At 35.8% G+C, this 23403-nt stretch overlaps 1 protein-coding gene and 1 non-coding gene across 3 annotated transcripts in view; both read right to left on the minus strand.

Moving 5' to 3' along the window:
* Rerg (RAS like estrogen regulated growth inhibitor) overlaps positions 1-19970 on the minus strand; it is a 119485-nt gene extending 99515 nt beyond the window's left edge. The window contains exons 1-2 of one of the 2 annotated variants that reach the window (XM_046436303.2): positions 19707-19970; positions 16067-16239 (exon numbers count right to left, since the gene is read on the minus strand). In XM_046436303.2, coding sequence (XP_046292259.1) covers positions 16067-16127 — 61 coding nt within the window. In that variant the 5' untranslated portion in view covers positions 16128-16239; positions 19707-19970. Of the gene's footprint in view, positions 1-16066; positions 16240-19137; positions 19345-19706 lie in introns of those variants that run through there. The other variant, XM_046436304.2, reaches the window with a different exon arrangement.
* Positions 19971-21969: 1999 nt separating this feature from the next.
* Trnaa-agc (transfer RNA alanine (anticodon AGC)) lies at positions 21970-22042 on the minus strand. The gene has a single exon. It is a non-coding gene; the product is annotated as a tRNA-Ala (tRNA).
* Between the last annotated feature and the right edge of the window lie 1361 nt (positions 22043-23403).

The raw sequence follows: 23403 nt of genomic DNA on the forward strand, positions 1-23403 counted from the left end.
GAAATGATATTATAACAAGAGACAGGTCTATTAATAATCTTGGCTGATCCAAGAGACAAAGGTGTTTGGTAAAATGTAATGAATATTCTGTAGATGACAAATAAGACAAAAATATGGACTTGTTGCAAACTATGGTAATGCTACATTATGTAGAGACAACTTTTAAAATCTTGTTTCATGATGCTTTCAATAAAAACACATTTACAATAGCTTATGTTGTCTCAATGATGGTTAATTTGAGGGCTTTCTTAATTTGCACTGAAGAAAACTTCTATTCTTCTGAATCTGAAAAAGATGATCCAAGAAAATGATGTAATAGAGTTTCTACTTTGCCATCAAAGCTGTGCATGTTGGGGCAGGGGTTGTGGCTCAGTGGTAGAGTGCTTGCCCAGCATGCTTGAGGCACTGAGTTTGATCCTCAGCACCACATAAATGTAAAATAAAGATATTGTGTCCACTTAAAACTAAAAAATAAATATATTTTTTAAAATGCTGTGTATGTCAATCATTCATTTTAAAAAAAGACATCATACTGTAATTTTGAATAACCAATAATAGAATCAAAAAAATTATCAGTAACAATAAATGACAGTGGCCCCTTGCTTTTATAAGAAGCATCATGGTTTTAACAAAATTTACTGACCTACAAACCTCCAGCAATAATTAATCATGAATTATTCATAGAAGATAAAAGATCTCCAGTTATCTGATGGGATCCAATCCTAACCAATCTGCCTTCATAACATGTTTGAAGACTTCTGGCATTTTGCCCTGTGTAGGAGCTTGATTTTTCCATCTATTTGGTTCACAAGAACATCTTGTATTTCAGAGAAAAGAAAAAAAAATCACCCTTCTATTGTGATGAATAATGAAGAAGTTTTTTGCAATCCAATATTTTTAACACATATCATCATTTTTAAATGTTGACTTAACCATATATTTTCCTTAATGTTGAAATGTTGGGAGTTTTGTGCTTTCAAAAGCTTCTGAGTTTTGCTTCTGGGGCTCTTCCAGGTCAATTTTTAATATATCCTCCCTTTCCAGTAAGGATACTTAACACACTGCACATTTTTTACTTATTAAAAGTTGTACTTTTTCGTCTTTACAATTTCCATCCTCCTCCCTTAACACCTCTTTCACATACTGCTGGGCCATGAGAACCAAATAAGAGGTTTCTGCATGAAATCATAGGCAGAATTTGGAATAGGAATACTATTTTTAAAACTGAGTTGAATAAAAATTTAAGACTGTAAGATCTTTTGGTAGTTTAATTACAGTTTCTTCTGGTCAGGTTCCTCATTTTTCTCTAGCAATGTTCAAGTGAAGTAAAGAATTTTCATAGATACTGTTTAATCTAAATGAGTGTTCCTCAGAGAAAGAGGGAGGCAGAGAGGAAGAACACATTCGTTGATCCCCTACAGTTATGCATTTTAAAAGAAATTTTTAGAATACTGGGGATGAAAGCAGACACTAGAGCCAAATTGCCTGAGTTTGAATCCTAACTCTGCCAAAATCCCATCACTACCTTATGATCCTAGGCATGTTCCTAACTCAACCTACTCATGGGCAGAGAAGGGATAAAAATAGGATGAAGGCCTGGAGTGTTGTGGAAGTTCACGGCTATAAAGTCCTATAAAGAAGTGGTTTGCTGATAGTAAATGATATCCAAACATTACCTCATTATTATATTTGTTAATTAATACTATATCTCAGTGTGGTTTGGGTCCACAACAGCCCTTACAAACAAATGCTATTTTCATTTGGCATTTTACCTAAGAAGGGAAGAGGGTTCACTAAAGTTAACTGACCAGTTGATCATGGCCTGATTCCAAACCCCTGCTCCTGCCACTGAGGGAGGTAGAGATTGAAGAGCTGACCCCACAAAACTTTGAAGGGGCCTTTCCTGTGACCGAGTCAACAAGTCTCACAAAGTTCTCTACCTCTCTAAACACCACTTACTTCCTTTCCCTTCTTTTTATCATTTTTTTGTTCCTTTGCCTTTTCTTATGTAACTTTGTTAAAGTATAATTTATATACAAAAATTACATTTGATTTTTACAACTAAATACACTTAATATTTACAATTAGATAAGTTTGGACATAGGCATATGCCAGTGATTTCATCGCTACAATTAGGGTATCAATCCCCTCCAAAAGCTTCCTTGTGTCTCTTTGCTCGCTGTCTCTCTTTCTCTCTCTCTCTCTCTCTCTCTCTCTTTGAATTAAAGATGAAAAGTTGTAAAAATCTCTCATTCGGCTGAAAACAAACTATTACTAGCTGATTTTTAATCATAAGCCATACAGTCCCCCAAAACACTGTGGTATGAGGGCAAGGACAATTTTACATGGTGCTTTGGAGTTCCTCTATAAACATCTGCATTTTATTGGGCTTACAGTAGAGGTTATGGAGGAGAGGGCAGAAGACTTGGGAATGTAATAGGATTTTCATAAATATTTATAAATTGATAAATGGGAGACATAAAAAATTATGAGTTATATTTTGGGCTCAAGAATTTAAATGTACTATGTTCCTGAATTCACCTCTTCTGGAATACTGATAAAAAATAGATTCAAGATATAAAATATTGGGATGGAAAAAAGTTCCAGGCATTGGAAGAGATAAGCATTGTTCCTATTACCATGTGTAGCTGAGTTTTCCTTTAAAACATTTAACTTAACACGTGTTGCCAAATGACTAGAAAGCTGGCTTAGCTGTTAGGTTCAGTGGTGATTTATGGGGCTCTAAATGCAAAAAGAAGTCAGTTACTTTTCAGACAAATAAATATTTGCCATTTTTACTATAATATTTTTTTATTTTGGCTTTACCTATTATGTTACTGTCCAATGGCACAAAACAAAAGAGAACTTTTAAAAATATTTTTAAACAACAGGAAACGCATCATTGAGAAAAAGACATTATCTTTCACCTAAAACAGCGGAAATCCATGAACTTTTCTCAACACTGAGGTTCCTTCTACTCAACTATTACATAAGTTTTATAAACATCACTTATCATAGAGCAATTTAAAATATTTTTTTCCAAATATTGAGAAAAGAACAACTCTGTTACTTTTAGTTCTACATAAGACTTAACTCTATGGAGTATGCTGTTAATAAACTCAAGGTTATGGGTTCAATTTCTAGGTGGTCTGCTTAGCTTCTGTCAGTACAAAATTTGGTACATATTGAGTATCCCTTATCTGAAATGCTTAAGTCTAGAAGTGTTTCAGGTTTATAATTTCTCAGATTTTGTATAGACTTTATCAGTTTAGCCTCCCTAGTCTGAAAAATCTAAAATCTGAAGTGTTCCCAAATTGGAAACAATTTGAGCATCTTTATCAGCACTTAAAAAGTTTGAAATTTCAGAGCATTTCAGATTCAGATTTTTTTTTTAATTTTTTATTGTTGGCTGTTCAAAACATTACATAGTTCTTGATATATCATATTTCACAATTTGATTCAAGTGGATTTTCAGAGTAGGTGTGGTTACCCTGTATTCTAGTCAGACTACATGTTTTATTTCCAGCCACTTACCACTGCAGATCAGCCCAACCCACTCCACTACTGCCAAACAGCTCAGATAATCATCTTAAATTCAAAGTTCAGAATGTCACAGATGTTGTGGTGGACACTTAAAAAAAACAGTATTTACCCTACTATGATGTAAATGAAAAGTCCTAATTTTAAGGAAATACAAAAAAGCCTCACATTTAATCTGCCCCACAGAGTAATTTTCGACACACTTTGTCTACTCCCACCCTATAAAGTTAACACCACAGAGCAGAGTGTGTGTCTCTTTTATTTATCACTTTATCATCTATACCTTCAACAGTACCTGATAGTGTCTATCACACACAACTCATAAACATATGTGATACTTTTTTTTTTGAAGTTGGAGCTTTTTTTTTTTGCAAATAGAAATTGAATACTTAGCAAACAATTAAATAATGTAAGGATTCCTAAAGTGTGGGCCATAGACTGGCACAGCATCACCCAGGGAACCATTAGAAACATGAATGCTCTGGCCCCACTACAGACCTACAAAATTTGGTACATATTGAGTATCCCTTATCTGAAATGCTTGGGTCTAGAAGTTTTTACTGAGTCAGTACCCCTGGAAGTAATGTTCTGAAACACAGAGCCTAACAAACCCTCCAGATGATTGTGAGGCATGGCAAAGTTTCATTGATTGCTATAACCCAATAAAGAAAACTAGCCCACACTCTGCTCTAATTTGTAGTAGCAGGTCTGAATCCATGAATGCATGCATCCATTTCAGTACAGAAGTATAAATACAGCTCTTGGAATAAATATCTGGAAAATGAATTTCTGTACAGAAAAGATATTTGAGCCAACAATGTTTGAAAACTGTAAAAAAATTATGTAGCAATGTACCTTGAGTTGTAAGAAAAACGTGTAACACAGAAACAAGAGATATAAAAGACAATAAAAAATAATAGATTATTACTGTGCGACTTCCTTCCATATCATTTTTTATGGTATGTGTCCTAAACAGAAGTTATTTAATAAACATAGGAATAATGTGGCATGCTGTTTATGTCCCTACACCAAGACTCAAAGACCTATGCTTTTTTTTTTTAACCATCTAAGCTATAAGTTATTTTAAAAAATGACATAATGTCACTGGGACTTCTCATTTTAATGAGTCAAGTAATATGAAAGTAGAAAATTCTATGATTTAAGAGCATCAAAGTTCTATAATGTTCCAAAGTGAACAAACTTTCAGATGACAGAAAGCAGGGAGGGGCAAAACATATGTGGATCCAACAGGCTCCTGACAGGCCAGAAGAACTGATTAAATCTAACAAAACAATATTTAAGAGGATGAAAATAAACTTCTACACCTGGGTTAAATACTCACACCCTGTTTAGGTATAGGTTTGGGAATATTTGGCTCAGCAATAGCATATATTAAGAAACCAAAAAAGGACATACCAAAACAAAACAGCAAGCCCAAAAGCCTTCATTTGCAATGAACTCTCTCCATGGGCAAGCAACTTATCCCCTGTCACCCTGAAAGCAGCAGTGACCTTAGGATGCCTTAGCAGCAGTGTCTAGAAGCCAAATCACAGCTATGCTCTGGTCTGTTCTGAGTGAACCACCTCTGCAATGACTGTGTTCCATTCCTGGCCCCACATTTCATGGAGTGCATGGTGGAGTATATCAGGGAGAAGAATGCTGTCACTAGAAACCAGGATCTCTTTGCAGAAAATGAAGTAACTATTTGTCCCTAGACTAGGAAGAAAGAACTCAGGCCTGAGTGAAGGCATGCTAGTTATCTCCAAGTACGTGAGGGGCTGTATAAGAAGAGCGATTTATCATGTGTATGTGACTCTAAACTATGAAAGTTAATGTCCATGAGGAGAAGCTACAAAGCCTTTGGTTCCAAAGAAGTTAAAGCAACCAACAGGAAGAGTTTTTGTAATAGTTTCATGTGTTAATTTGGCTGGGCTGTAGTATGCATGCATTCAACACTAATGTAGGCAATAATATGAAGTAATTTGCAGATGTAGTTGTAGATAATACCACCCACATTATCCAGAGTAAAGGAGATTACTCGGAATAATGTGGGTGGGCCCCATTTAATTTTCTGGAAGGCCTTAAGTGCAAAAAAGTCATCATTGACAACACATCTGGTACTTCCAGAGGCTTTTGCCATGCATTAGTTGTTCACTGATTACTGGATTTCTTATAAAACATAACATCAGGTTTTACAGGGTTCTTAGAAAATTCCAATGGTCATCTCATTCCTGACAGAAAATGTTTAAAAGGAAGTGGAAAAGAACTGCATGATACAAAATGAAAATATTTAGTATAAAAGTTGCAATAGCTTTGCACAGTCATAAACTAGGATTCTAACCCTGGCTCTAGCACCCGGCCATCAAGGTGATCAATCCAAGGCTCTCTATAATAGGTGTCTCTCATACATATGCATATAAGTTTTGCATATCTGTTTATTCATGCAGAAATTACCTATTTCAGACTGCTTTGCCTTTACAATATTTTTAATGGGGTGAAAGAAGCTATGGTTGTTTTTCTGAAACTACATCAATTTTCAAAGGCAACTATGGCAACAGACATGTATTTGCAGTGGAATTTTGGCTTCAAGGCCAGTACCACCTTGAAATTTGGCTGATTTCCCCAAACCTGTAAGTTGGAGAAATACCAGGAATAAAAAGGGAAATTACAGAGATGATTTAAAATTTATTTCATTCCCCTTAATGTTAGTTCTTGTCAGTTGCCTAGAAAAAAAAGTCAAGATCAAAGTGGAACCACTATTCTTTGAAAATATAAACAAAATTGATAAACCCCTAGCCAAACTAACAAAAGAAAAGACAGAGAAAACCCAAATTGCTAAAATTTGCAATGAAAAAGGAAATATCACCATGGATACCAATGAAATACAGAAGATAATCAAAAGCTACTTTAAAAATCTATAATCCAATAAAACAGAAAATCTTGAGGACATCAACAAATTTCTAGAGACATATGAACTATCCAAATTGAATCAAGAGAACAGAAATTTAAACAAATCAATTTCAAATTCAAATCAATTTCTAATAGTGTCTTCAATTTCATTTAAATGAAATTGAAGACACTATTAGAAGCCTACCAACAAAGAAAAGCTAAAGATCAGATGGATTCTCAGTCGAGCTCTACAAGACCTTTCAAAGAAGAACTTTCACAAATATTCCATGAAATAGAAAAGGAAGGAACCCTTTCGAACTCATTCTGTGAAGCTAGCATCACTCTGATACCAAAACCAGACAATGATTCACCAAGGAAAAATAAGTTCAGACCAATATCCCTGTTGAACATCGATGCAAAAATTCTCAATAAAATACTGGCAAATCACATACAGAAGTATATTAAGTAAATACAGAATAATGGCATGGGCAAATAGGGATATTTGCACCATAATCAAGTGGGGTTCATCCCAGGGATGCAAGATTGGTTCAACATATGGAAATCAATAAACATAATTCACCACATCAGTAGACTTAAAGATAAGAATCACATGATTATCTCAATAGATGCAGAAAAAGCATTTGACAAAATCCAGCACCCCTACATGTTCAAAACAACAGAAAAACTAGAGAATAATAGGAACATACCTTAACATTGTAAAAGCTGTATATGCTAAACCCAAGGCCAACATCATTCTAAATGGAGAAAAACTGAAAACATTTCTTCTAAAAACTGGAACAAGACAGGGATGCCCTCTTTCACCACTCCTATTCAACATAGTTCTCAAAACCCTAGCCAGAACAATTAGACAAAAGAAAGAAATTAAAGGGATATGAATAGGAAAAAAAAGCTCAAAATATTCCTATTTTCCCATGCCATGATTCTATATTTAGAAGACCCAAAAGACTCTACTAGAAAGTCCTAGAACTCATAAATGAATTCAGCAAAGTAGCATGGTTTAAAATCAATACCAATAAATCAACTATATTTCTATATACCAAGGTTATATCAACTGAAAGAGAAATGAGAAAAACCATCCCCTTTACATAAGCCTCAAAGAAAATAAAACATTTGGGAATCAATCTAACAAAAGAGGTGAAAGACCTCTACAATGAGAACTACAGAAAGAAATTGAAGAAGACCTCAGAAAATAGAAATATCTCCCATGTTCTTGGATAGGCAGAGTCAATATTATCAAAATTGCCATTCTACCAAAAGCACTCTACAGATTTAATGCAGTTCCTATAAAGATCCCAATGACATTCTTCACATAAATAGGAAAAGCAATCATGAAATTCATTTGGAAAAACAAGAGGCCCATAATAGCCAAAACAATCCTTAGCACACAAAGTGATACAGGAGGCATCACAGTACCAGATCTTGAGTTATACTACAGAGCTATAGTAACAAAAACAGCATGGTATTGGCACAAAACATACATGAAGTCCAATGGAACAGAATAGAAGACTGAGAGACACACCCACATAAATACAGTTATCTCATCCTAGACAAAGGTGCCATGAATATACATTGGAGAAAAGATAGCCCCTTCAACAAATGGTGCTGGGAAAGCTAGAAATCCATATTTAATAGAATAAAACTGAACCCCTATTTCAATCCGCACAAAACTCAACTCTAAGTGAATCAAGGACCTAGGTATTAGATCAAAGACCCTGCACTTACTAGAAGAAAAAGCAGGCTCAGCTTTACAACATGTCATCTTAGGAACCAAATTCCATAATAAGACTCCTAAAGGGTAAGAAATAAAATAAAGATTCAATAAATGGAATGGTATCAAACTGAAAAGCATCTTCACAGCAAAGGAAACAATCAAGAATGTGTACAGAGATCCTACAGACTGAGAGAAAAATCTTTACCACCAGTATCTCAAATAAGGCAGTAATCTCCAGGGTATACAAAGAACTCAAAAAACTTAACACCAGAAAAATAAATAACCCAATCAATAATGGGCAAAGGAATTGAACAAATACTTCACAGAAGATGGTACATGAGTGGTCAAAAAACATGAAAAAATGTTCAACATCTCTAGCAATTACAGAAATGCAATTAGAGTGAGATTCCATCTCACTCCAGTCAGAATATAAGTAAAAATAAATGTTGGTGAGGATGTGGGGGAAAAAAGTACTCTCATACATTGTTGATGGCACTGCAAATTGGTGCAACCACTATGGAAAGTATGAAGATTTTTCAGAAAACTAAGAATGGAACTACCATTTGACCTAGCTAAGCCCACTAATCTGTCTATACCCAAAGGGCTTAAAAACAGTGATGCAGCCACATCCATTTTTATAGAAGCCCAACTCACAATAGCCAAGCTATGGAAACAACCTAGGTGTCCTTCAACGGACAAATGGATAAAGAAAATGTGGTATATATACACAGTGGAATATTATTCAGCCATAAAGAAAAAAAAATGAAATTATGGCATTTGCCAGTGAATGGATGATACTGGAGAATATCATGCTAAGTGAAATAAGCCAATCCCCAAAAGCCAAAAGCTGAATGTTCTCTCTGATTCATGGATGCTAACCCACAACAAGGGAGAGTAGGGAGGGGAAGAATAGAAGTCCATTAGATTAGACAAATGGAAACGAAGGGAAGGGAGTGGGGAAAGGAATAGGAGAGACAGTAGAATTAATTAGTCATAACTCTCATAGCCTTGTATTTGTATACATGACCAGGGCACTCCACATCATGTACAATCACAAGAGTGGGAACCTAAATAGAATAAGTTATATTCTAGGTATGTATATTCTACTGTCATGTATAACTGAAAATAAAAAATTGGAATCAATAGATGCAGGATATTTAACTACAGAAATAATGTTTTAATGAATAAATTAGTCATCAAATACAAATAAATGACCATCAAATTTTAATAATATATTAAAACTTAAAAAGCAAAGATAGAAATATATCCTTTTGACTTTGAAAAATTATTCTTGGTTTTGTTTCATTTTGTTCTCCAGTATTATTTCTTCCATATATTTTTCTTTTTATTTGTTTTTAATTTTTCCTTTTCGTACCAGCCTCCCACCCTTCCCCCCATCATAACATTTTGGTTTGTTCATTTGTTTGCAGGGCTGGGGAGTGAACCCAGAGCCTTGTGCATGCCTGGCCGCTGCTCCACCACTGAACCACATCCCCAAGCCCCATCAGAACATTTTTAAAGTATTTACTTATTTATTTATTTATTTATTTTCAATTAAGATAGTGATTTTTTTTCCAGGGCTGGGGATTGAACCCAAGGTCTCACACATGCTAGGAAAGTACTCTACCATCATACTATACCCCCAGCCAACTGTGACATTTCTTAACAGAAAAGCTTTAACTGAGAATTGGTTATTGACAATCTAAAAGTATTTAACTTGTCACCAATGAACAACTAATTTTAATTTCACTTCATCTCTTTTCTTTTCCCAGTCCTCTTAACCTCAATTCCTCATCTCTGCTTTTCTTGCTGGACATGCAAGAAAAATCCACAATAATGGATAAATTACTTAGAGGTCTGTTTTTAACACATATCCATAGGCATCTGCAATTTGAAAATGTCATTTTATTGCCCTTAGGGTGGACAAAACAAATAGCAATTATCTCATCTGGGCCATTTGCTTCTTCTTGGTTTTCCATGTGCAGGTAATGAAAGATAAATTTTAGGAAACCAAAGTAACCATATTGCCTTATTTTATGACAACAAAAAGACAATTTTTTTTCTAGTCTCAGCAAAACATCCCAAGCATAGTTGCCCTCCTTTGCTCCAATCCTTTAAAAACTATTCCTATAACCAACAACTTCACAAGGAATCAATGGACCTTATTTCTGGCAATCCTTTGATTTAAAAAACCAACTAGGAAAAACTTCTTCACATGCACACACACACACACACACACACATTTCCAGGGGCTAGGACACTTGACTAACATTTTTTAAAAATTACCATTAAGATTATATAATCTTACATCTATACCATGACACAACCAAAGTGGCTATCACTGGAAAAATAAAGAAAACATGCACGCGCGCACATACACATGCACACACACACTCATACACACACACACACACAAACACATACCAGAATGCTACTCAGCTTTATGAAAAACAGGAAATTTTATGATTTGCAACAATACAGATGAACTAGCAGACTTTAACTAAGGAAATAAGCCAGGCACAAAGAGACAAATACCATATGATCTCACTTATATGAGGAATCTACAAAAGCCAAATTCATAGAAGTAGACAGTAGAATAATGTTTACCAGAGTGGGGGATGGGAGTGGATGGGGCAAGGGAAGGCTTTGGTCAAAGGATAGGAAGTCTCAAACAGGAGGAATAAGTTCTGACGAGCTATTGCACATCCTGGTGACTTTAATTGATTTATTGTTAACTTATTAATAAGTTAATGTATTACAGATCTCAAGATATCTAAAGGAAGATTTCACATGTCCTAATTACAAAGAAATGACAAATATTTAAGGTTATGGATATGTTAATTAGCCTGATCTGATCATTTGATGATGAACATAATGATTATTTGTCAAAAAACGAAAACTTCAAAAGCCATAATTGATGGTAAAGAAAAAGAGATTATATAATCTTAGAAAATAATGTCCTCAAACTTGACAAGATGATTGGGACCTGGAGAGGTCAAAACAGGTCTAAGGTGCTCATCAGTTTTCTGGTCTCCATCTTGAGCACACGTAAATCCTGCCCATTTTATTCACTGGGCAGGAAGCAATTGCTTTTATATTCAAACAATATTATGGATTAATATTAAATTTTGCATATGTTTTACATAAATAATAAAATTCAAAAAATAATCACATGATTATGAGACGTTTACATCCCCAAAGCTCTCTGGATCCTTCTCTTCTGTTATAAATACTTTGAAAGCACCACTTAAGAAGCATTGTACTGCACCATAAAGTCTAAAGGAGGGGAAAGAACTGGGGTAGAACTACTTAAGTTTTAAAACATAAAAAATTATTATATAAGAAACCTGACTTTGCAAAATACTATTGATATTTCTGGGTTTGATTTAATATATATGCGATCTCATAAATATATCTGTCATGAAGTACACATATATTATAACAGGTTTTTTGGTACTTATTGGGAAATTCACATTTAAAATCAGAATTGAGGCTGTCTTATTTGAAAATAAATTGAAAAAAAACAATTTTTTTATATAATTGAGAGTGAGGGGAACAGCAGGCAAGAACAAGAAAATGGTCCAAAAAATTGAGGAAAAATTAAACTACTTCTCTTCATGCCAAGGGAAAAATATATCACAAGTTTGTTTTATTGGGCACCCAATTTATAGTCCAGCAATCTGAGTGTATGAACTTGAGCTTTCATGGGTGAGTGCATCAATTAGTTTTTGAATTAGAGGATAGCATTACTCAATTAACTTTGAGACTAGCCCTTTCAAGAAACATATTTTTGCAATGGCACACGAAATTTCAATTCTAAAATGAGAATGTCAACTGTGAAACTAAATTTAAAATTTCAGTTGTTTTTTTCTATCAGGTCTTCCTACACTTACTACAAACTTGAATAGTATGAATACAGGAAGCACCTAAATAAAAAAAAATGTGTGCATTCCAGATTTATTGGCAAGTCTTATCGCTTTAATTACTTGGAGCCTGTCAAAATACAGGCTGATGCACATAAGTAAGCCTGCATGCCACATTATCAGAGCTTTGCCCTCAGTCAGTGAAGGTCAGTGTTTACCCTGTGGGGTAGAAGAAGATGAAAACCCTGTCCTACACTAGGCAGCACCCCCACGGTGCTCACTATACTGCCCCTCAGCCAGCAAGCTCATTTGAAGATGGAACTGCAAGGTGAAATTAGACAGAAGGAAGATCTGAACATTTATAATAGACCATGTAAATACCGCCACACACATATTATACACATGCACACCCCTCACATGTTTTATCAGTCCTCCTTAGTGGTTAGCACCTTAGTAAATTTTGCCTCTGCTGACACTTCTATGGTCAACCTGTCAACCAAAAAGTTCTGCTTAATGTTAAATTCTGTTTTAAACAGAGAGGGCCCATCTATCACATGGCTTAGGAAGTCAGCTAATACATACCAGAAGCACTTTCCAATTTAAGGGTGTTAATTTATTGATGACACTAACATATTTCTGGCTATTTTTCCAAGATTGAACATAAGCCACAAAAAAAGGATCATTATAATCATCAGTAGCCAAGCTGTAATTGACATTAACCAGACTTTGAATTCAAGAAAGAGAGAAAAATGTGGGGTGTATGTGTGTGTGCGCACGCAAGCACATTGATGGTATGCTGATTAAAGATAAAGTTTTTTTTTTATCTTATAAACTTTCTGACTTTTGTGAAAACCAAAATGCCCACTTGAATATATCTTTGATTATACATGTTCATCAGAGAACTTCTAAATTAAAATAAGCATACTTGGAAATATTATACTAATACAAGTTAGTAGTTGAGCATTTGCTATGTGCCAAAACAGTTGTATAGAATTCATTTGATCCTAATAACTGACATAGGCACTACTATATGCTTTTTATAACTGAAGAAATTGAGAAGTAACTTGCCACAAGTTGCCAAATTCAAACAGTTAATAAAGCATAAAACTGTAAGTCAAATACCATGTGATTCTAGAGCTCATGTTATTGATGACAGTTATTCAACTAACTATTAATTAGAAAATGGACAATATGGTCTTATAATCCCCAAATACCAATTTGGAACTTAGTATGGGGAAAAGAGGAGGGGGACAAGTAAGACTTGAAGCCTTGGAAACAATTCTCACAGATCCAAGTCAAATCAGAGATGTTCAGTTTCTACCAGTCCAAGATCTCAAGCTCGCTCTCTTAGGGATGCTTCCTACACCATTTGGGGAGAAATTAAATTGTGAGGGCCCAGGGGAAGATCATGGCCAATCTTGGGAGGCAGCTGAGTAACTAAGGAGTTGCAGTACATTGCAACAGGAATAATTTCTTGCAGACTTAAAAATGCAAACATTACTTATGAGACTGATATAGCTAGCCTCTACAGTAGAAAAGTGACAGTGTGGGACAATGACTAGGCAGAGACAAGATACAGCCATATTACAAACAAATAAAAATAAACATGAATTCAGTACTGCTACCATCTATTTTCAAAATTGATAGGTATGAAATAGTCTGAGGTTGTTGGCACTGAACTATAGGAAAAGTTTTCTCCCATGTGCGAGTCAAACTGGTGGTATTTTTCAAATGTGAGGTGTGGTGACAGGTCTCAAGCAAACAGCCTGATGTTGAAATAGGGAAACAAGGTCTCTACAGGTAGCAGACAAAAAAGGCAATTGTTGAAGGTACGAAGTCTATTATTGTCATTTTCACCCAAATGAAAGTGATGAATGTATAAAAGGTGGACAGAGAAACCAGTCCAAAGAAGGTTCGTTTACTAAGAATCACAATTTTCGAGCTGGTAAAGGACTTGGCGAGCAATTTAAACCTAGCATTTTACATCAAATAAAACTAATCAGCAGAAGTTGTCTTCTGGGTGCAGGTATTATTTTTGGCTATGGTTGTGAGGAATCATCCAGAGAGATAGCTCATAGTGTAAGAAGACAAGAGGATGCGTGCAAAGACCCAGTTTCCTAAAGGTTGGCAGATGAAGAGCAGCCCATGAAGGCAGCTGTTAGGGGCAATAGAGAGGGAGCAGAAAGCCAAGGAGCAGGAAGCCATGCAGCTTGGGAAGGAAGAGAAGAGTGGTTGTGTTATACGGTAGAAAAAGGTCAAAGAAGATCAGACTAGAAAACGTTCATCAGTTTTGTTAAGTATTAACCAGGGGTGACTTTTTCAAGATTGCTATGTTTTAAATAATGAATTGGAGATGGGAAAAAGTTCACTTGAGAAAAAAAACAAAGATAGCACAGTGGACAGAGTCATGCTCAGGGGAAACAGGTCAGGAGAGAATGCAGGAATAATTGAAACAATTCAGGGAAAGACAGAGAAGCTGGCGTCATAGCTCAGGCTTGATGGATCAGCCTTAATAGAGGGAGGTAGCACGTGCTCTCTGATGGGGAAGATGGGAAAGGAATGGGTATACACAGCATTAAGTGGTTCTTCCAGCTGATTTATATTTTTAAACCATGTGGAGTTTATTTTAATAGGTGATATGAGGCTTTTAAAAAAAATCCCTTTCCCTTACTGTTTATGGTATGTGTGGAATGAACAAATAATACACGGCCAGCCCGGGGCCCAGCCCTTCATTCACAAGAACTTAGACAAGCTGTAGTTGGTAGCACAGGCATGTTCCATGCTCCTGTCGACAGCTACAGAAGCCAGGTTCTCACACCATTAGGAAACGTTGAGATTAAGAGGAAGGGGTTTAACTATCTTCAATCTTGTGAATGCCGGCAGTTTCTTAGCCTTGCCAACTATTTTCCTAGCTTGGATTCTGCCAGGGGCGAAAGCAAATAGCAAGTAGAAGAAAAGCATGGTGGAAGCAAAAGCTCATGAGAAAATTAAAAGAAAAATAGAGAGTAAGAGTTATAATAGGGAAGATGACCGCTGAAAATAACGAGAGAGTTGGTCAGGAAAGAGAAGTCAGTCAGTCACGGAACTGAAATATGCTTATGTGTGTGTGTGTGTGCACTTGAGATCATGTGGATTACCTGCTGCATTGGATTAGCAGTTCATTTCCAAATGGGTTTCCCTCTACAAACATGCACTCACTAGATCCCTGTTTGAGTCCTTTCCTGAGATCCAGAAACACTGTGTGCAAAGTCAAATATGGCTCCTTCCTCCAATAAGACAGCAAGTCAGTCTCTGAGAAGCCATATTTTCCTGATATTTTAGCAACATTTCTGTTAGTATATTTTTATTATAAAATTTAAAACATTGTGTACAAATTGAATATCAGTTACATTTCTTGATTCCAACATTTCACCCGTAATCTTAAAGGTATGGAAACCTTTTCTCTGGTGGGGAATAAAAAAGCCTTTGAATTATTAATGCAAGCCAAAATTTACTAATTAAAATTCATACCAGAGCATTGGTAATGGTTGTCTCAGCGTCCTCCTCTAACTTAAAAGTGTTGGACCATAAGGTAATTTTGTTTCTCATAAATATATATTCATTCAACACCAGTTATTAAGTACTGAATACATCCTTGACATTACACTGTTTTCTGAGAATATCAAAATGAATGAGATAGAAAACTAACCCCTTAGGCTCTCACAGAGAGTAAAGAGCAAATATATTTTTCAATTTCCACAATCTGATTTTTTTGGAGTTCATTTAATATCCTCCCTCAGAATACCAAGAACTATGATATATCCATTTCTTTGTATATTATCAGCAAAACTACTTTATTATTAAGAAAAATGGTACATACATACAGTCATTTACACAACATAAGAATTACAGATAAAGAAAAAGAAATTCATATAAAAGAACAGCCAGTGAGAATATGAGAAATGCCTACCACCCACTTGTCCAATCATAAGAAGCAGTAGCAAATACACACATGCACGCACCCAAACACATATACACACAACAACCACAACAAGAGTCTTACCTGACTTGCCCACTCCTGCTCTCCCAAATACTGCCAGCTTGACCTCTGCACTTTTAGCCATGATGGGTGATGGTAGAACTTACTGTTGTTAAAACTAAAGAGCTGAGCAAATGTTTTTGGTCCCAGTCTCTGGATTCACTGTATCATTGTAAGTCTTGGAAGAATTCACAGTCCTTAGACAAAAGAGATTTGAAAATTCATAAGTGACTGGAAAATGAATTAATATTTATTAAATATCTACTCTATGCCAGTCACATTCACTTTACCAACATTTTCTAAATTTATCTTCATCCCCATCCTGTGAGAGTGCTATAGTAATCGACTTATAAGCTGCTCAACTAGTTAATGGTGGACTGAATTTGAATCCATTTGATCCAACATGTGCATTTACATACTCCATATCATTGTTTCTTGGCAGTCATTGATAATAAACACTTGAAGTATTGAATATGTGTGTTTGTCATCCATCTATAAGTATCCAGCACACAGATGGAGTCATCTTGGAGCTCTTTATTTCCCTTTGGTTTGAGTAACATTTATTTTATGAATAAATGATCAACTTCATGGCCACACGATTCAATTTTCCATTTCAGGGTTAAATTTTATCTCAGTTTACACCAGATCACATGGTCAAGTTGTATAAGAAATATATGTTTATGAAGTCAATAAAAATGCTCTGGTAAAGAAAGAAAGAAAGAAAGAGAAAGAAAGAAAGAAAGAGAGAGAGAGAGAGAGAGAGAGAGAGAGAGAAATAAAGAAAAGATAAATACCATGCTCCAAATTCTGAGTCCTTTTTTGTGGCATCCTTAAAAAATTAGTTCTAATATTGTCCTAACACTTGGCATGTGACATTGTATAGAGTGTAAGCACATTTTATATAGGTTGGTGCTTTGGAATACATCCAGGTTCTTACCACCAAGGACATGTAAACTTGGAAAGATCCTTGGGAGGACAAAGGGATTTTTAGTCATTGCAAGAATCTGCATGTCCAGATAATCATCCTGTGCCTGATTTACTACTTTCAGCAATGGAAAGTGGGTTCATTACATCTAAAAACTGTTCCATTTCTAGTCAGTCCCTTCTAATTAGAACTATCTTTCTTCTACTGATCTCCAATCTGCTTTCTATCACTTCTTCTCACATGTCCTTACTTTTGTCTATGAAGTAGCTCAAAACAAGTCTATTTTTTTCTTTTCCTTGGAACTCTTCAAGTAGCCTAGCATCTGTTAGAATGCTTTGCCCCGTTCCAGGCTTCTACTTTCCAGCATGTTTATTCAGCTCTTTGTGGGATCTGCAGCATGGGATATTTCTTGTTTATAATATTTTAACTTTCACCTTCCCCTTTCACCATATGCACTATTCCCCTCTGGCTCTGGCTATTCAATCACTCCACTGTGGCCTCCACTATATTCACTACTTGACATGTGACCTGAGAAACTGACACAGCAAAAGTTCTCTGAGAGGTTTGCTCTCCATTATCTGCATGCCACAGTTGTGCAATAGCCCAGCTACTCACAGTAGGGCTCACATCTTTTACATGTATTGCAAACTTCCCCACTCAGAACTTCTGCAACCAATGATTTCAACACAAATACTAAACTTCAAGTTTGTCTGTGTTAAACTTGGTCACAACAGTCCACAATGTACCCATTTTCCAGTCTATAAATATACACTTGAAATAAATATGTGTTAACTTCTCCTTCCAGCATTTTTTCATCTACAACTTTTAAAAAGAACTGAAGAGAAAGAGAAAAAGTGGAAAATCCTTCTGAAAAACTATTTCCACAAACAACACAAAAATATTTTTTACATTATGCACTGAAGCCATCAAGTTGTACCTAACAATTTTTGTATTTGCTGATTTCCAAAGTGCCAGAGCTTTCTCTGAGCAAAGCTATTAACATTAGCTATTGTTTACTTCATTTTCAAATGAAAAATCTTAGTAATCATTAATAGTACAAAACCCAAAAGCTTAAACATCTGCAATTTGTCCAGTCCCATACTTTTGGCTAAAGATAAAAGGATTTCTTTATTCGTCATTTTACATGTATTCATTAAGAAAAGGCCTCTGTTTTTCAGGTTCAGTGCTTCATCACAGAAGCAGAATATATTAAGAAATATTAACTATAAAAACTCTAGGTGAGAATAATTTCTGGTTAGCATTTCTTTGAAATATACAAGTGCCAAAAACTTGCATAAAAATAATTGAGTATTCCACACAAAAATGGCTTATTCTCATGTATATAAAAGACACATAATTGTCCATTTGATTAATGCTTCATAAATCCCATCAAATAAGTTTTTTTTTTAATGTCACATATTTCAGTAACTCCCAAATGGCCTCAGAGGCATAGGACTTTCACATATGAAAGAAAACTTATGTGGGTTATTTTTTTCCATTTATAACCTAATAAAGCTACAGCTGGTTATTATCAACCTTATGTATAGTTAGAACAAAAAAAATCACTTTAAAGGAAGACACAAAACTGACATAGATTGTTCATTTTATTTCTCTCATGAAAATATGAAAAGTTACATTTGACAAGATAGAAAACAAAGATAAATGTATAAATTGTTGTAATAAAGAATCTGCTGCCAAGTTTCTGATGTTCAAATAGCTCATAATCTGAGCCCTTCCATAACATGGATCTAAGAAAACAGTTTTGTTTTTTTTCTCTAATGTTGTACAGAAATATTCTGACTATGGCTAGAAGTTGCCCTTCATTTCTTACTTGGATAGGTAGTGCTTTAGTAGGGACAAAACTTTCAATTCTTATCAGTCCTAAAGGTAAAGTCCTAACTATTCAAATTAAAGGTGTAGTCCCCCCTCCCAAACACAAATTAACAGAAAATTTAGAGAATATAAAGCAAAACCTAGCTCCAAATTCTGTATTATTACTAATGCGTTCATTGATCCATTTCACACTCACATTGAGCATATATAAACAAAAGCAGCTACTCTGGAGGTGCTCAGACTCTATTTAGACCTATGACATTAGTCACTAGAACCTTATTTATTTATTTATGAAAAGGTTTCATTCCTTATAAACGATTCCCAAGACTATACTTACCAAGGTTCATGCTTTCTACTTCCTCTTCAGGGGCAGGGGGAGAGAAGGGGGGGCATCTTTATAATCATTTTTCTAACTAAATGCAGCTGTTTAAAGGGAGCAAAGAACCTAGTCCGGTCGTGGGAATGAGATTCTCCTCTCTTTGAGCCAATCCTTCTCTGGTTTTGAAATCAAGTTTTCCTGGTTCCATTACTAGGAATTTTCCCTTATCTTATCACCACGCAGCACCCACAGCAACAAGGATAATTGTGCAAGCCCCTTGGCTATGGCGTTACTCTGAAATCAACAGGTATCCTGCACTCATAGACAAGCTCCTTGTGGACCGAAGGTCACTGGCTTTCAAACTAGAGAGTAAATGTCACTTATATCAAAAGGACATTCCCAGTCTCAGCTCAGAGAGTGCTGTCAAGCCTGGGTGCTGGCGTTCACGTCTCTTACCGAACTCCAAAGACACCCTACAAAGACCCAGTGACTAGGAGAACTGACCCAGAGGCCGAGGGCTCAGGACTTAAAACGGGTCTGCAGGGAATCGTCCGAATGAGCAGCCTAGACACGTGCGTGACACTCACCTGTTCACACTCTCCAGGCCGGGAGAGCGGCGGTCCTTTGCAAGTTCGTAGTCGGTCCCCTAAGACCGCGAGGCCCTCCCGCGCTGACCCGCCCAGGCTGCAGGCTGCGTTTGGGACTTGCCAAGCTGCGATCGCGGGTGGAAGAAGCAACAGTAGCAAGTGTGGGTGGCCAGGCAGCGGGGTTCGCCTGCCTAGCGCTTGCTGGGACTAGCGGCGGAGAGACTGCGGCAGGACGCGAGCACTGCCCGGCTGAGGCCGCTGCGCTCCACGGCCAGGATGCTGCAGTGAGGCGCTTTGGCGCCCCCTGCTGGGGCCTGGGGCTGGCTCCTCCCGCACTGCTGCCTCCCGAGCTTGGTAGCCTGAGATGCCGCCTTTAAAGTACTGCACCCAAGGCTGGCTTCTCTCCTTTGCTCAGTTCCAGGCCTCCAGGCTCTGGCAGACCGACTTTCCTGAATTAAAACCTTGAGTATGAAAGCGTCACTACGTGGTGTTTTCTATTCCTTTCTTCAAATGATTTTCACAATATTTCTTGGAAATATACTTACTTATCCCCATAATATCTAAAGGAGAAGATTAAAAGAAGAAAAAGAAAAGAAAAAAAAATTAGTCAAAGGCTAGTAAATGACTGGAAGAAAATCCAGGCTGGGTTGGGGGGTGAGAGATGCATGGAAAGACATAAATGATGAATTCAACAGAAATTCATATTTCTATATCTAAGAAAGTTTCAAAGCTTTCCACCATCCATACTAGACCAGTGTTATAAGATTTGTCTTGGAGTCATACCCCACCATGCTGAAAACCTAACAAAGAAGTAATATGCTATCCTAGACCTGTTTTTGCATTCTTCAACTCATTTAATATTTACAGCCTCCCTTGAGGTAAGCACTAGTATTGTAGTTGCTAGCTCTTCACAGATGAGAAGGGGGACTTAGCTTCAGAGAGGTTAAATAATTTCCCAAAGATGATGAAATTTGTAAGCAAAGGAGCAAGAAACACCTATGTTACCGGTTTTTGTTGTTATTGTCATTTTGTTTTGTTTGTTTTTATCATTCCAAATGTGAGCATTCTTACCAAGGTACCAGGTGGCTTCCAGAAAACTACTGCAGTATGAGCAGACAGGGACCCAAGGCTAAGAGAACAATCTAAAGAATGTCAATGATGGAAGGGAGGTAACTATGGAGGCAGTTTCCAAGGTTGGTACTGCCTGGAAAAACCACTGCAGCCCCAAGCTGGGTACCAGGTTGAACTAAGTGGCTGGATGTGTGCTAGAAGTAGGGATTGTCTAGTTGAGCAAGGATTTCTCTGAAAGTTCAAACATCACTCCTCTATGAGTTTCCTGATTCCTAGCTTACCCCCAGCATTTTCTGTAGTGCCTGGCATATAGTGGGTATTCAAAAAAGTAATTGTTTGATGAATGAAAAGAATGAGTTTGTAGCAGGATACATGTGAATTGTTTATGGGCTGAATTTGGGACAGAATATCCAGTAAGAATTGAATAGATGGGTCTAAAATTTGAGAGATAGATATTTTAAGTGTCTCAGGGCACACTAGATCTTTGAACCCTGAAATGGAAAAACAATTGCCCATGCAGGTTATATAGAATTTTATAGAATTTCAATTGCATGGAATTTTGTGGTGTTAATGTGTTCAAGATTCACCTTTATCTTCTTCCCACATTGAATCTTGTATTCAGAACAGTATTTAATAAAAATATTCATGAATATACATATACTGCATATAATATCTATATATTAACAGTAATAATAGTCAATACTATGGTTGATTATTTCCAAGGAAGGTTAGTTTTGAATATATTCTATATACTATATGCAATTTAACACATTTAAATATTTAATATATTAAATATACATTTATGTATAATATATTATGCATACTGTATATCCTATACACAATTTAAATATATATATATACATATATATACACATATGTTTATAATTTTACAATGACTTAAGTTGAGATTTCCATTTTCCACTCTTTTTTTATTAATCCCATTTTTAAATTTTTTAATTTGTTTTAATTATACATGACAGTAGTTCTACTCATTATTATTAACTAATGTCTATAATTTTAAGATTTATTCTTTGTGTTGTATAATTCTATGGGTTTTAACAAATCCATAATGTCTTATAGCCACCATTATAGTATTTTTTTTAATTTTAATTTGTTATATATGACAACAGAATGCATTACAATTCATGTATATGTGTGTGTGTGTGTGTGTGTGTGTATTTTTTTTTTTTTTTGATGGTACTAGGGATTGAACCCAGGGCCTTGTGCATGCTAGGCAAGCACTCTACCAACTGAGCTATATCCCCAGCCCTCTCACCACTCTTATCTAAGAGATAATTATTGAAAAAGGCCCAAGTCAGGTTCTATTTGAACAGTTGTCAGGAAATCTTGTTTCTCTTCATTTTCATGCTTAACCCATATATGCCAGGGCTCCTGTCTCCACCAGAGAGGCATTGTCATGCATACCTGCAGTTCTTGCACTGAGAAAGATCAAGTTGCTATATTGCAGCATGACACACATTATATTTTCTCTTCTATATGTGTTCTATATTTCATGGAACTGCTCCTTTATCTCAAAAGCAGCAAAAAGCAGCGACCTCCTTGGCATCACCTGCCCCATGGATCAGTAAAAAGGGCAGAGTACACTTCACACTTATGATTTCATAATGTATGCCTACTGGGGAGAGATCTTGTCAGTCTCTTCACTTCAAGCTTATGCTAAAATTTCTAACACAAAGTAGTAGATGGAGAGGGAGTAAATCCCAAAACACATTAGAAAACTGAAACTGTGTGTGACTGTATGGGTATGTATAGAAGATAATCATATTCATTATAAACACTTCAAACAGGAGGAAAAAAAACACAAAGTAGAAAATCATCCCCCACAAATCACACTATCCAGAGCCCATCATTAACATAAGGGGTAGCATCATTCTAGACAATGTAGGACATAAACATATTAACAGATAGTTAAATGTCATACAGATATGCTAAGTGCTATTATACTGCAAATGCCATTTTTAATTTTAAAATACACTTAGCTAAGCAGGAGATAGAGAAATTAAAATGAATCTTTAAAAACAATGGCTGAAATTCAGCTGTGTACTCATCTCATGAGATAATTCATCCTAATGATTTTTCAAGGCAAAATTATTACATAAAACCGGATCTGAATTCATTATGCTTAAACACATATTTGTTTTACTCAGTATCAAAGGACTTCTTGCTATTTAAAAGAGGAAATTATATTTCTTATTATGCTTCTGACTTTTTCTTACCTCCTCTGTATTTTCACTTAGGTACTATTTGCTCATTGTCAAGATTTACAACATTTGCATTTCATTTAAAACTCTCCTACCCAAAGTAATTTAAATTTAGTCTTCTACTTAACTGGAACAGATTCATTTAATTAATTCTTCTACCATGGCTTTTCTATTATTGGTGCTTTATTATGATTCATCCCTGGATTTCCTCATGAAATTGTGCTTTCAAGAAGGCTCTGCTGTATACTTTAGAATACCTGTCTCTTTCCTTCTTATTGTTTTAAATTTATTTTGCAATTAGCTTACTTCTCGTACAATTATCCTTTCCTCCTTTTTTATGCATAGCATGTTTTCGTATTATTATGTGATTTCTTTTTTGAAATCATATTTACAATGATATATAT

Source organism: Marmota monax, unplaced genomic scaffold (assembly GCF_021218885.2).
Source record: "Marmota monax isolate L192 unplaced genomic scaffold, Marmota_monax_Labrador192_F-V1.1 WCK01_AAM20220418_F8-fsc00012, whole genome shotgun sequence".
Classification (NCBI taxonomy): domain Eukaryota; kingdom Metazoa; phylum Chordata; class Mammalia; order Rodentia; family Sciuridae; genus Marmota; species Marmota monax.